General features: G+C 44.7%; 2 protein-coding genes across 5 annotated transcripts; both read left to right on the forward strand.

Moving 5' to 3' along the window:
* Positions 1–158: 158 nt before the first annotated feature.
* On the forward strand, positions 159–8,179 carry wipf1b (WAS/WASL interacting protein family, member 1b). 2 transcript variants are annotated; one of them, XM_037272465.1, is made up of 11 exons: positions 159–247; positions 329–440; positions 3,353–3,460; positions 5,122–5,222; positions 5,326–5,449; positions 5,612–5,773; positions 5,850–6,546; positions 6,637–6,737; positions 6,823–7,056; positions 7,136–7,249; positions 7,334–8,179. In XM_037272465.1, exons 4-11 carry the CDS (start codon positions 5,163–5,165, stop codon positions 7,387–7,389), a joined length of 1,548 nt encoding a protein of 515 aa, XP_037128360.1. In that variant the 5' UTR covers positions 159–247; positions 329–440; positions 3,353–3,460; positions 5,122–5,162; the 3' UTR covers positions 7,390–8,179. The 2 variants fall into 2 exon arrangements, with proteins under 2 accessions (XP_037128360.1, XP_037128359.1); XM_037272464.1 differs by having other exon boundaries at positions 211–440.
* A 282-nt stretch (positions 8,180–8,461) lies between these two features.
* LOC119135105 (integral membrane protein GPR155-like) lies at positions 8,462–13,155 on the forward strand. Of its 3 annotated transcripts, none has more exons than XM_037272459.1 (19): positions 8,462–8,562; positions 8,767–8,960; positions 9,080–9,227; positions 9,457–9,586; positions 9,647–9,831; positions 10,053–10,205; positions 10,279–10,346; positions 10,412–10,583; positions 10,678–10,833; positions 10,916–10,999; positions 11,062–11,185; positions 11,252–11,336; positions 11,399–11,486; positions 11,574–11,820; positions 11,897–11,974; positions 12,059–12,192; positions 12,390–12,550; positions 12,607–12,741; positions 12,842–13,155. In XM_037272459.1, the coding sequence occupies exons 2-19, from the start codon at positions 8,791–8,793 to the stop codon at positions 12,888–12,890; spliced, it is 2,367 nt and encodes a 788-aa protein (XP_037128354.1). In that variant the 5' UTR covers positions 8,462–8,562; positions 8,767–8,790; the 3' UTR covers positions 12,891–13,155. The 3 variants fall into 3 exon arrangements, with proteins under 3 accessions (XP_037128354.1, XP_037128355.1, XP_037128353.1); XM_037272460.1 differs by having other exon boundaries at positions 8,463–8,562; positions 8,777–8,960; XM_037272458.1 differs by having other exon boundaries at positions 8,496–8,960.
* Positions 13,156–13,473: the final 318 nt, after the last annotated feature.

Consider the following 13,473-nt stretch of genomic DNA (forward strand, 5'->3'; position numbering starts at 1 on the left):
GCATCGCTTTATCGGTGTGTCCTAAATAGATAAACGGTCTCTTATCAAACAGTAAATCCCTTACACGGACACGCGGAAAGAAGGGACTTGGCTGCAGAAGCGTGCACGGGCGCATCTGCAGAAGGACGAAGAGGAGGAGGAGGAGCAGCTGTCTCCGCCCTCTGCAGACTTGACCATGGACTGCATCCATTCGACGACTTTGACGCTGCGTGACGCCCGCCCGCCCGCCCGCCCGGCCCGTGCGTCGGTGAGTAACGCAAAGTCACGTCACGCGAGGAAGTAACGCGCACATGATGAAGACTTGTCATCTTCCTCCTCCTTCAAGCAGCAGCTGGCAGTGATTCGGGCTGCGGGGATTGTTTACTGCAAAGTAGAAGAAGAAGGGGGCTACTTCTTGCTTCGAGAGCTCAGCGAGGCGTGTTTGTTGGCTGCAGGCCCAGGTTGGTTAATGCCTTTTCTCTCTCTTTTTTTTTTAACCCACTCCAGCTTTTAAAATGCCCGGAAAAAAAAAGTCATTTTTATAAAACGAGCGTGCGTGGAGCTGTTTTGTTTGAACGAGAACTGTTTTGCGTTCAACATTTGCTTTTGATTATGATGCTGAAAGAGTTCTTTATATAAGGACATCTGCTCGCTTGCTGCATGCACATCAAATACGTGGAATGTGTGTGCGCGCATCCTGTTTGACAGAAAACGATCTTCCAGCTGAGCGCCCTGTGTCAGTATTTGGAGAAACTTAAAAAAAAAAAAAAAATGAAAGCACGGTGTGTTGACTAATGAAGTGTTGGAGAATGCTAAACAACTTTGTTAGACCACCCACGTGTGTGCCTAATGGAATGTCCCTTGTGCACATTATAAACGTCATAGGCTTTTAAGTGGTTTGTTGTTAATTAAAAGTGGCTTTTTGAATCAATTTTATGTGGGATTACTATAATCATATGAAATTGCATTGTGGTTCTTTGTTTTCTAATGTGCAGGGACAAAAATCACGGTTCATCAATATTATCATGGTGTTTTTTAAAGAAACTTGACATACAAGTAAAAAATATTAACTAGCAACTTTCTGATGTGCCCTTTCTGTGATTTAGAAATGATTGTTGAATATTTTAATGAATCTCAAACCAAAAAGTTGAACTCATTGCTGCCAACCCATTTAAAATAGATCTTTGACGTCTATCGCCGTCAATGGTAGTGAATGAAAATATTGTGACAGATTCCTCCTGCAAGTTGTGACAGAATTGTTGGGATTCCTCACTGGTTGTTACGGGACCAATTGTCTTAGATTGTTTCAGTCCGCCGAAGCATTTCCCGTCTCTCTCTTTCCACGTGACAGTCGGAAAGACTGTAAAGATGATGAAGGGAACAAATGAGTGCAGAACGCATCTGGTTCGGCTTTCAAAGTCCAACGGCATCCAAAGTTAACACACGGGGGAGACGGTTAGAAGAGAATCATTTGACAGAAGAGTGCCTTTGCTCACATTGACAACAGAGACCTCTATTCAGACGTATTCCCTGGTCACATGCTTCCCTCCACAATTTTACAGTACAAATTTGTCACACGTGGATTCAATTTTGAGATAAGCGTACCTTTTACCAGCTATGTTTTTTAAAATAACACAAAAATTGAAAAAAAGACTCCCTTTCAAGATGCCACATGGAAAAATGAAAGAATGTCACTGTCACCTTGTGTTGTTGATAGTTTGCTAGCATTAATGGAAGCGTCCATCCACCCCTCCCATAATGGTATCATCCAATTTTTGAACCAATTAAGTAACAAATCTAATGGTAGCTTCTGGCAATATAGAGGACAGCCGATGGGAAAGTTATATATAAATATATATATTTGACTATGAATGTGACACGTAAATCATCAGAACAAATTGAAACGATACCTCTCCTCTAAAGAATGTTCATAAGCAGTCAAGCAACTCCGACATTCCTCAGCCATATTTGAGTTGTTGTTGTTGCCGTTATCTTTTTTTCTTCCCCCTCTTTCATGCTTGAGATATTCCATGTCAGAGTGCCACATTCATATTTCAAGTATGAGTATTTTTTGGCATCTTTTGCGCCACTAGTTTACAATCCCCGCCCCCTGACAAAAGAGACATGGATGTATTGAAAATAGCAATGGAGAGTTAGAATGTGTATTTCTCGATTGCTGGATTTTAAAAATGATCTCCAGTCTATTTTGTATTTGCACAAAAAAGAGTAATCACCCGTTTGTTGACCACACAAAGGTCTTCAGTTTTCCTTCACTTTATTAATAACAGCACTCATGAGTCTATGCGATGACATCATCATATTAGGCAGTGCAGTGAAGTCATAGAGTTGCTGATGGGGCTAGTAAATAAATAGCTTCACCCACTAAAGGAGAAAATAAAAATGCCTTTCAGCAAAAAGTAGTGCTTGTGCGTGTTCATTTTAGTTTGTTTTTCAAATATCGTGTTTTTGCGGGGGGGTCTAGATCTGGAAATGATCAAAGAGGACCAGAGTTTATTTTTTTTATTGTGCATCACCATCTTTGCTCACATTAATCATCTGTCTGTTGCCAAAGGATGTGCAGTCCAACTCTTTATTTGTATTGCGACAGTGGTTAGCTTCTTTTTACACTTGTGTGGCAGCTTGCACATCTTCTCCCCCATCATAGTTGTATTCCTGCCACGCGTTAGTTTAGTTAGCCGAGGCCTCTGCGCAGAATGACCGTTCATGCATGCGGCATTAGCTTCATGCTACGCTACAGCGGGCCCCGTTTTTGTTAGCGCTAGCTTGGACAGGTTTGGTTTTACTCCTCACTGAACATGACATACGCACAGTGTGACATTGTGGTGCTTAGCTTTGTAAGCAGGAAGTGCCGTACTGAGAGGACAGGAAGTGACAGGAAGTTTCTGCTGTGAAGTTAGCATAGCGCTTGTGGCCTTCTATCCAAAATTCTTTGGTCACTTTCACTTTTCAAGCATTCATGCAATAATCTTGGTTTATGTTGTCACTGACTGTCATTTCAATATTTTTTTTTACAGATATTGTATCAACAATATGAAATTATGAATGGTATATTAGTCTGACACTTTTTCCAGATACTCAAAAGAATATTAAATGAATATAAAAATGCTATATGAACAGAGAATAAATAGATATACAGTAGATACATGCATAAAAAATGTCATAAACAAAAATTGATGGAGGACGCTGGGTTGGGGAAGTGAAAAAGAGGAAATGGCGCGTGCCGCATATCAAGTCTTGTGCACTTACAGGAAGTCAAGTCGTGCTGGAGGAGGGGGATCTTTTTTTTTTTTCTACATTCTAGCAATCACCCATCTTCTGCTTTTTTTTTTTTTTTTTTTCTTGACTTTTTCAGCTGCATGTGGCTGCTGCTCACACTTTGCATGTTCATGAGGACGGAACTGAGGTGCTTCTTCTATTGTCTTCTCAGCGTCCTGCTCTTTCTTCTATGGACGCAGATTAAGTGAGTACAGTTATAAATATTGTAAATATTCTCAACTGAAACTTTATTGGATTAGAAGAAGTCATTTTTGCATGGTAACAAGAACAAGCGGAAACTGCTTTTTGACATTTTAATAAGGTTTTACTGATTATTAAAAGTAAAGTAACAATAAAATAGGCATTAATACCGTAACAAATATGTAAAAAAATGCAATATTACAAAGTAAAATACAATTACTCAAATATACAGTGTGATAAATACGGGGAAAAAAACTGTTCCACCAAAATGTACACAGTATAAAGACATAATTGTACTTTACTAGAATTAAAAGAAATATTTAATACTTGGTAAATAACACTATCATTTATTAAAAAGTAAAACAAATACATTTATATTATACCCCAAAAAATGAATATAATGAAGTAAAAGAAAATAAATATTGCTTTCCTCTAAACAGTGTAAAAATGTTATTAAAAATTTGACAAAAATAGCTTTCCTACACATGTTCACTAGTGGAATGTTTCTGTTTTACGGTTAGAGTCAATGAGGAACAGACGTCAGATCAAATTACACAGCACATCTGCTTGTGTGTGTATGTGTGTGTCCGTGCGTGTGTGTGTGTGTGCAGTCACACAGGATGTTAGCTTAGCCACTCAGCAGCGTACTTCTTGCACTGCCAACATTTCTGGCTACGCTGTGCTTAAGACATCTGAAATTACTTTGTTTTTCTTCTCTTTTTTTGGCTCCACTTTCTGGTGTGTGTGCAACGTGGCCACCAGGGGTCAGTGTAATACTTGCATGCGTATGTAAAGTACACGAAGAAGACGGTCACAACTGGGCTTGTCATTCATTGTGTATTGTCTGTCTCTGTGTTGCTGCACCATTTGTGTTTAAATACCAGCATAGTTAGAATATGACAACTATAACCTTTTCCACCATCGATCGGACCCATAAATTGTACTTATGCAGCTTTAAGTACATTGGAACATTTCTGGAAGACGGAGACGGAAAAGTACGGCAGACATGAGAAAGGAAACAATTGGACCGTTTGTTATTGCCGATGCACGCACACACGCACACATGCACAATTGCAGCACTGTGTTCACAGCTGATCACAGTGTGTGAATGTTGGTGCGCATGTGACTTCAAGAGATACACTCAACATGTCATTGATGTCAGTTTACATTGTATGGCTATTATATTTTTGTGTGTATTTTAATTCGTGTCATTAGTTTGATGAATTTATTGGAGTTTTTGGATCCAGATGATTTTTTTTTGTTTTCTTTTTGGAGGGGTTCCTTAAGACACATTCCAGCGCTCATAAGATGGTTGCAAAAACAGAGGCGCTAGTTGTGTGAGTGGCCCGAGAAATCTGCTTGCTTTTGCTTGTGTCAGCAAAATGAGCCACAGGAGTATAAATTGTAATTCAACAAGCCAAGCTGAGAAAGGTGTCAAAATGGGCGCTTCCACTTCCTGCCTGATGCCCTCACATGCACCATTTTGTCACAGCTGACAGGAAATGGGCCGAGCGTTGCGTTAGTCTTCAGCAAAGTTCATCTTGTTTGTGACATATATTATATTATATTATTATTAATTATTGTGTAATGGGAAAAATATTACAATTACACTCCCCAACAGCTAAATGTTTTGATGACTCTTGACATTGCTTGGTTGTCAATCAGGGTGCAGCAGCATCCATTGCAGACCGCCTAAACGTGGAGAGATGCCTGCCCCGCCGCCCCCTCCTCCCCCGGGACCCCCGCCCCCTCCCACCCTTGCATTTGTAAGCCACAGAATCAATCATAATAAGCTCTATATATTTTTAATACATGTGGCGATTGTGTCAATTGGTCCTAACCTGTGCGTATCGTCTGCGACTGTTCCAGGCCAACACCGAGAGGCCGAGTCGCGGAGAGCAGAAGGGACGCAATGCTCTGCTGTCCGACATTTGTAACGGTGCTAGACTCAAAAAGGCGGTCACCAATGACCGCAGTGGACCCCAGTTGGACAGTAAGCAATATTTTTGACCATTTAATTATTATTTACTGTCCGTTGGAAGAATTATTTTAGCAAGAGACATGTGTACAGATTCAATACTTGCCATATAATATGATAAATATGCTACATTCAAGTTGTACACAACATTAGAACTATGACTATCTTTTATCCTAGAACCCAAAGGAGGGGGAGGAACTGGCGGTTCCGGAGGAGGAGTTTCAGGTGGAGGTGGAGGTTCAGGTGGAGGATTTGGTGGCGGCGCTCCTGCTGGTTTAGGAGGCCTGTTTGCGGGCGGGATGCCAAAACTCCGCTCGGCTGCCAATCGAGATTCCAGTGGTAAAAAACGAAGTGAAAGCACATATGAGAAAAAACAATCGCTTTCATTGAGTTCATGTTTTACTCCTTCCTCCAGACTCGGGAGCCAATAGAGGACCCGCACTCCCTCCAAGTCGCTTCGGTGGGAGCCCCAGCCCATTCAGCGGGGGCTCCACTGGTCCTCCCAAGCTCCCAGGTGCGCCTTCTGTGGTCCGTGGTGGGGTTCCCGATCCGCCCAAGAACCGCACGAATTTCTCCTCAAGGCAAGACACTCCAGGGGGTGCCCCCCCTCCCATCCCCAATACGCCTCGACCCAACCAGAACTTCAGTCCCCGCGGGGGGCCGCCACCTCCGTCCCTCCCCGGAGGACCCAGACCCAGCCCTTCGTCAGGACCGCCACCCCCGAGTCTACCCCCGGGCCGGCACGGGCCTCTGCCTCCACCCCCGGGTGGCTCCTCGAGGCCGAGCTTCTCTTCACCGCCCCCGCCACCGCCGAGTAACAGCAGACCTCCGTTACCCCCAGCTCCCGGGGGGCGGCCCCCGCTTCCCGATGACCGACCCCCACCACCGCCGGCCCCCATTGGAGGGCACCGGCCGGCCATGCCCCGAGACATACCCCCTCCACCGCCTCCCGCCGTCAACTCCAAACCGCCATCTTCTGTCTCCTCTCGCTCCGGAGGGGGGGCGCCGCCACTCCCACCGGGGCGACCAGGCCCACCTCCTCTGCCACCGACGCCCCCTGTGGGGGACGACCACTGCACGCCTCGTCTACCGCAGAGAAACACTTCACTCAGGTACGCCCAAAACAAAACATTCCTCCATCTTGCATAGTGTACGGTTCCTCCAATCAGCGTTGTAATGTTGTTGTTGTTGTTCATCTCCAGCACTTGTGGTTCTTCACCCCATACCCGGACAGGACCGCTCCCTCCCCCACCCAATGAGAGGCCGCCATCCTTTGGAAGAAACCAATCGGCGGGGCGCACAGGTTGGCAAAATCAATATGACATCATGTACGTACTAATGCTTAGTTTCTAAAGTTATGACGTTAACTTTTAATGTCCCCTCCACAGGCCCGCTTCCTCCGCCTCCCCCCTCGGTCCGTAGCATGGGCGGCGGGAGCATAAGGTCATCGCCAGCGCATTGTCCTATCGGGCGGCCGGGGTCAGATTCCCCGCGAGGTGGGCCCGGAGGTAGGCCACCCCTACCTCCAGACAGACCTGGTACAGGTGGAGGGGGCGCCCCTCCGCCACCACTGCCGCCCATTGGCAACGGCTTCCAGAACTCGCACCACAACCAAATACATGGTGAGTGCTCATAATGGCTAATTTTGTTGTGACTGTTAATGATGATTGGCTTCAAACGTGATTTTTCACATTGTCGCAGATGATTGGGAGCTTCGGTTCAATTTCCATCCCGTGTCAGATCTTCCTCCACCCGAACCCTATCAACACTTTCACAAGACATACCCCAGCAAAATGAGCAAGACCGAAGGCAGAGGTCAGCCAAGAAATGACTTTATTCTCTCAATCGCCACTATTATATCACCAATTAATCTTTTTTCTATACTTTTGTTGTCTACAGGTTCAGGTAAAAAGGAACGAGGGGCTCCTCCTCCTCCTCCTCCTATACCCAGGTGAAGAAGACTTGCTCAGTAGACCTGAGGAATAGTGATAAAAAAACAACAAATGTTTAAGTGGAGAGATTTTAAACACCAGTCAGAATGTGTTCCACTATCACAAGATTCCATTTCCTGCTTTCCCCATATTTAATTGATTACTCTAAAATTTTTTTTACATTTTTTCTTCCATCCTGAGAACATTTGCAAGCACAAAATGAATGTGACACAGTCAATCAGCTTCCTCAGGTGATTTTTTTTTTTTTTTAAAGTGTTGGAATGTTAAAGGTTTGTGCCTTAAGGAGAACGCCAGGGATTAATTCCCATTTGTGCCTTAGATCAAATAATTTCCGTATTTTTTGCTCGAGTACAGTATTCAGTTGTAAAAACCTTTGCTGCATCGGGGGAAATGCAATGTCAAATTTCACCAACAGCCACACGTGCCTTTACACAGTGTGTTTACTTATTTCTGTCTTGGAATGGTACTTTTTTTTTTTTCCATTTCATTTTCACCACAGCACATTCTTTAATTCATGTCCACGACTTGGATGATATTGCACTCGGCTGCAACAACAGCACTGATGTATTTTTTATTTGTTTAAAAAGCGCCTTGTTCTACAATGAAGGACCTGTATGCTTAAAGCGAGTGGTAAAGTTGTTCTTACCGAAACTGTGCAGTAGTAAGCGTAGTTTTTTTTTGTTTTTTTTGCTTTACAACATGTCTTAGTAATACGAGGGGGGGGGGGGGGGGTCAAAGACAATCAAACAGAAGTTGACATCAGTAAATAAAAGGACCTGATGTTTGTGCTGTACATTTGCTGATGCATGATTTGTATGAGTTTTCTGATGGATGATTTGTACAACAAATCTTTTAATCCATTTTAGACTTAAACATAAAAATTTATTCTGAAGTCCGGTGACGTTTGAAAGCATCATTCACCATTACCATTTATAGTCAAACATCGCCGGTCAACTTATGCTGGTAAGTGATAAACAGGCTGAAAGTGAAATATCCGATTACATTTGAAAGCACCATTCGCTCTCACCACACCCTTGCGTCACCTTCAACCAATCGACGAGCGATGCGGAATCGGCTTTCGCGGCCGATTGGTCCATTTGCCTGTCAGTCACCTCCAGCTGTCAGATTCAGAAATCCCCACTGATTTCATACAAAATGGTGATTTAGTCAACAAAGGTAAGCGTTATAACCTCTAAACTACTGCACTATTTGTGTATAAAATGATGTGCAAGCTGTTTAAAATAGATTCAGCAACGCTGTGAACCGTCGCATAGCTGAACATGCCCTGATGTTTTTAGCATGCAGCAGCTAATGAGGCTAATAACAGACAAGCATTGAGTTCCTTTAAAACGTTTTAATTTTAATATGCATATGTTTGAGTTGTCAACAGCCCCGGCCGTCATCATGGAGGCAGCCAGCAGATATGTGCTCATCCACGGGAAGAACATCTCCCACAGCTCCCTGACGAGCCCTGGTGGTGGTGCTGGTGCTGGGCCTCATATGTCCATCGACAAGTTGTTCCCTGCCTTGCTTGAATGCTTTGGCATTATCCTGTGTGGATACGTAGCTGGCAGGTAGCTTGTGATTTTTTAAAATTAATTACAGATTTGTGTCATGACACAGTTAGCACCCCAAAAAGGGTCTGAAATAAAACACTTCAAGACATGAATGTGCCCTTTCCCCCCCTGCACAGGGCTGACGTGATCACGGAGAACCAGGCTAAAGGTCTGGGCAACTTTGTGTCTAAATTTGCCCTCCCGGCTCTGCTGTTCAAAAATATGGTGCTGCTGGAGTTCGGCGATGTCATCTGGTCCTTCCTGTGGAGCATCTTGGTCGCCAAGGTCAGCTTCTGCTCGGGAGGTATCGTAATGCCCTTGCCTGTGGGCAAGGAGAGCCACATTCCCCGACGCACGAGCATTAACCATTTTTTGAATTGGATAGTCACACACGTACAAAATGAAACCACTTACAAGGATTTGAGGCGATATTCCGACAGGCATATATTCTTTATCCTCTGCAAAAAAAACCCACAAATATCGCTGCTTACTTTATATGTGTGTGTATGTTTAGGTGGCTGTGTTCACGCTGGTGTGTGTTCTCACACTGTTGGTTGCCAGTCCAGAAAACAGGTACGGCAAAGCCGGACTGTACGCCATCTTTGCCACGCAAAGCAACGACTTTGCCTTGGGCTATCCCATAGGTGAGGTTTCACAAAAACATCTATTTCGTCCTCGAGTACTTACAAGTTGTATTTCCCCAGTGGATGCTTTGTATCGGAGCACGTACCCGGAGTACCTACAGTATATCTACCTGGTGGCCCCCGTGTCGCTCATGCTGCTCAATCCCATCGGCTTTGCTCTGTGCGAGATGCAGAGGTGGAGAAGGAGGACCGACCAGCACGTGGAACGAAGCACAGCCCGGGTGCTGGCTGTGGTCGTCCTACAGGTACCACATCATTGTTGATACCTTGATAAATGCAGAACTCTCAAAGCTCTGAATGGTATCTTAATTCATTAAAAATGTCAAATAAATCTTGATTCATTAAAAAAAGAAAGTAAAATAATTTCAAAACACTGTAAAAAAAACGTGATTAATTAAAAAAAGGAAATTAATTAAAAAAATCAAAATCTGTAGTATGCAGGGGTCAACCAAATTGTCTTCTCCAGGTTTTAAAGAACCCGATCGTGTTCATGGTGGTCGTGGGCATCGCCTCGCACTTTGCTCTGGGCCAGAAGATCCCCGACGTGCTGTCCCAGTTCATCGATGGCCTAGCCGACTCTTTCGGAGGTGCCGCTTTGTTCTACCTGGGCCTCACCATGGTTGGTTCACCCTCATTTTCATCTGAAATATTTCGTAGGACATGACTGAGACGGATTTGTGTTTGCGTCGCAGGTTGGGCAGCTGAGGAAACTGACGCGAGACGGCGGCGTCGCCTTGATCCTCCTCATCACTGCCAAACTGTGAGTGGCAGTTTATATACAGCGTTCAAATAAACAAGTTCAAATCTCTTTTTTTTTGTCCTCAGTCTGGTGATGCCCCTGTTCTGCAAGGACATGATGGACATCCTGGACGTGGGTGTCAACAGCACTAGCGCCAATCACACCAGCTTGTCCAACTTTGCCTTCCTCTACGGCGTCTTCCCGACTGCGCCCAGTGTGGCCATCTATGCAGGACACTACGACATCGAGCTGGAGGTGGTGAGTAGCCCCCTTGTGGCCGTCTAAAAAAAAAACAAATTCTCAATTTTGATACATTTTAGCGTCTCGTTCACGTTTTGGTGTCGCTGTTCAGGTGACGTCGGGCATGGTCATCAGCACCTTCCTCTCGGCACCCATCATGTACGTCTCGGCCTGGCTGCTGACCATCCCGCTGATGGACCCCGCGCCTCTGGTGGCCGAGCTTCAGAACGTCAGCTTCAACATCAGCATCGTATGCCTGCTGGCGCTGGTAAGAAGACAAGGACAACAAAAGAAACGCATGACGTGATAAAAGCTGAACTTTTTTTTTCTTTTCCCACACGCACTTGCAGATTTGGACCATCGCTGTGATGCTTCTCAGTGGGAAATTCAAGCGTCTTCCTCACCTCTTTTCCTTAAATCTCTTCTTGGCTCAGGTCAGTGTCAAACATCAATTTGGAAAACATCGCTTTCTAATTTTGGTTCATCCTCGTTCCAGTTCCTGGTGTGTGTGAGCATGATCCTGTGGAATTCCCTGGCCAGACAAGAGGATAATCTAACGGGCAAAATGTTGGCCTTCGCGATGCTCTACGGCTCTTTGTACAGCACGTACATTTGGACGGGTGAGTGTGCCGCCGCTAATACGCATGCTAACCGCTAACTGTGTCTCTCCTCTACTCGATTTTTAGGTTTAATCCCGTTCTGCTTGGTTCTGACCAGCCGAGATGATCTCCTCAGGCTCCGGCCGGCCATTTTCATGATTTTGGGTTGGGGGTGAGTTACACAGTAAACCTGCACAAAAAGATGTGACATACTATTTCCATGATTGTTTTCAGGGTTCCTTTCTTCATGGTGGGAGGTCTCTTGTTAGTGGGCCAGAAGACCGACTCCATCGACTCTGCCTTCTTCTACGGACAAGCTCAAGTTGGACAAACAGTTTAATCTGTGCATCATGCCCTAGAAAAAAAATGCAATCCATAAAAAAAAATTATAATTTTTTTTTATCTGCAGATTATCAGCACAGCGGCAGTGCTGTCCATCAGCCTGGCGCTAGCTGCCATTTCTCTGATGGGCCTCAGCCAGGGACACAGCGAGCAGAGAGGCTACCACGTCCTGAGCCGAACAGCTCTTCCCGCCTCCAGTGAGGAGCAACTGAGGACGCCTGCTGGTTCAGATGACCCACTACCACCACAACAACAGCAGCAGCAACAAGAACAGTCAGGGGATCTTTCACCTTCTGTCTGCAGTATTAACTCTGGTATTCAGTTGTTTTTTTTTGGAGGTGGGGAGAATCATTTTGAAATATGTATTTATTGATCATTATTTTGTGTTAGACCTCCAGACGGCTCCTCCGCTCCAGTCCATGCCAGATATGATCACCAGCACGCAGAGGAACCATGGCAACAGCACAGGCATGAAATAGAAATTGTACAATTCTATGAAGCTCTAATTTCCTTGTTTTAGGGATTAGGTAGTTCATGCAATGTTCTCAACAGGCCACACGGGGGCGCCATGCGACGGGCATCAACAGAGTTCGCCCTCAGCGCCAGAGGCTCGGCAAGCTGCAGATGACAAACAGACAGTCAGACACGTTTTGCTTTGTCTCCTGCTTATTGTCAGCCTACTTGCGGTGAGAATTTCGATTTATATTTCATTTTACGTCCTATATTTTCAAATATTTCCTTTCGCATTTCAGGCTCTTCGATAGAGAAATAAAATGCGGACTCACCTTTTGCCATTTACACTGTAACTTAATTTATACAGGCAAATTGTAAAATTGTTACGTTGTGACTACATATTTGTTTTTCTGTTCTATTTTGCATCTAGAACCTGTCAAGCTGCCTGTGGTGGTTGCTGAACAAAGACCCCGGCCGCCTGTACTTGGAGCTTCAGTTCTTCTGCGCCGTGGCCAACTACGGCCAAGGTTTCCTGTCCTTCGGGATCTTCGGCCTGGACCGTCACCTCATCCTCTTGCCTTTCAAGAGGAGGTGAGCATACCGGTCAGCAACGTGTCACAGTCGCGTGACAGCCGCGGTGCCGACAGGTTGTCGGCGTGGCGAGGACGAGATGACAAACAGAGCGATACGACCGGCGATCGCGAGGAGATCCGGCTCACTTGCACGCAGTTTGTGCACTACCACAAAGATCACTGCGTGCAAGGGCTGCTGCACGTTCGCAGGTGTGTGTGTATCTTCAAAAACCAACTTATTGTGCTTTTTTTTTTGGCACTTGTCTCTTCTGTCCTCCCAACATTGTATTCACTCTCTGTCTCCCTCTAGTGCCCCAGGAGAGAGCACAAGTGCCCTAACCCGTGAATCCTTGCTTTGATACCAACTGGCCCCGACACCAATGTGACCTCTATTTGACATGAAAAGTCAGCGACCGCCATGACGTCCCGTCTCCCGCTCTTCCTCCCCAAAAGTGCCTTACGGTGCAGTTCTTCCATAACCTGTGATGGTCGCTGACTTTACTTCCACTCCATTTCACTTATCAGTCATCTTCAAACCACCGTTAGTTTTTAATCACTAAAAAATGCACTGCACTGACACAAGGAACGCTTTCGGTGGATAGAAAAAGTCTACTATATGCTTTTATATTGATATATATATATATCTATAAAAGCACTGTGTACATTGAGCTAATGCACTGTATTTAAGTTTTTTTTTTCCCAAAGATGATTTATTTGGAAAATGACTTGATTCCCTTTCACGTTTGATTTTTATTTTAATACATATCAGTGTTTAAAAAATGGCTTATGGATACCCACCAATATTTATCTCTATAAAAATATGATCATCTTCACATTAACGTTTACAAAAGGCACGTGATCTCTGCCAATGTGAAGTGTGTGCGTGTGTGTGTGTGTGTGTGTGTGTGTGTACACAAGAGAATAAAAAACGTTTTAGTAAGT

This window comes from Syngnathus acus, chromosome 15 (genome assembly GCF_901709675.1).
Source record: "Syngnathus acus chromosome 15, fSynAcu1.2, whole genome shotgun sequence".
Lineage (NCBI taxonomy): Eukaryota > Metazoa > Chordata > Actinopteri > Syngnathiformes > Syngnathidae > Syngnathus > Syngnathus acus.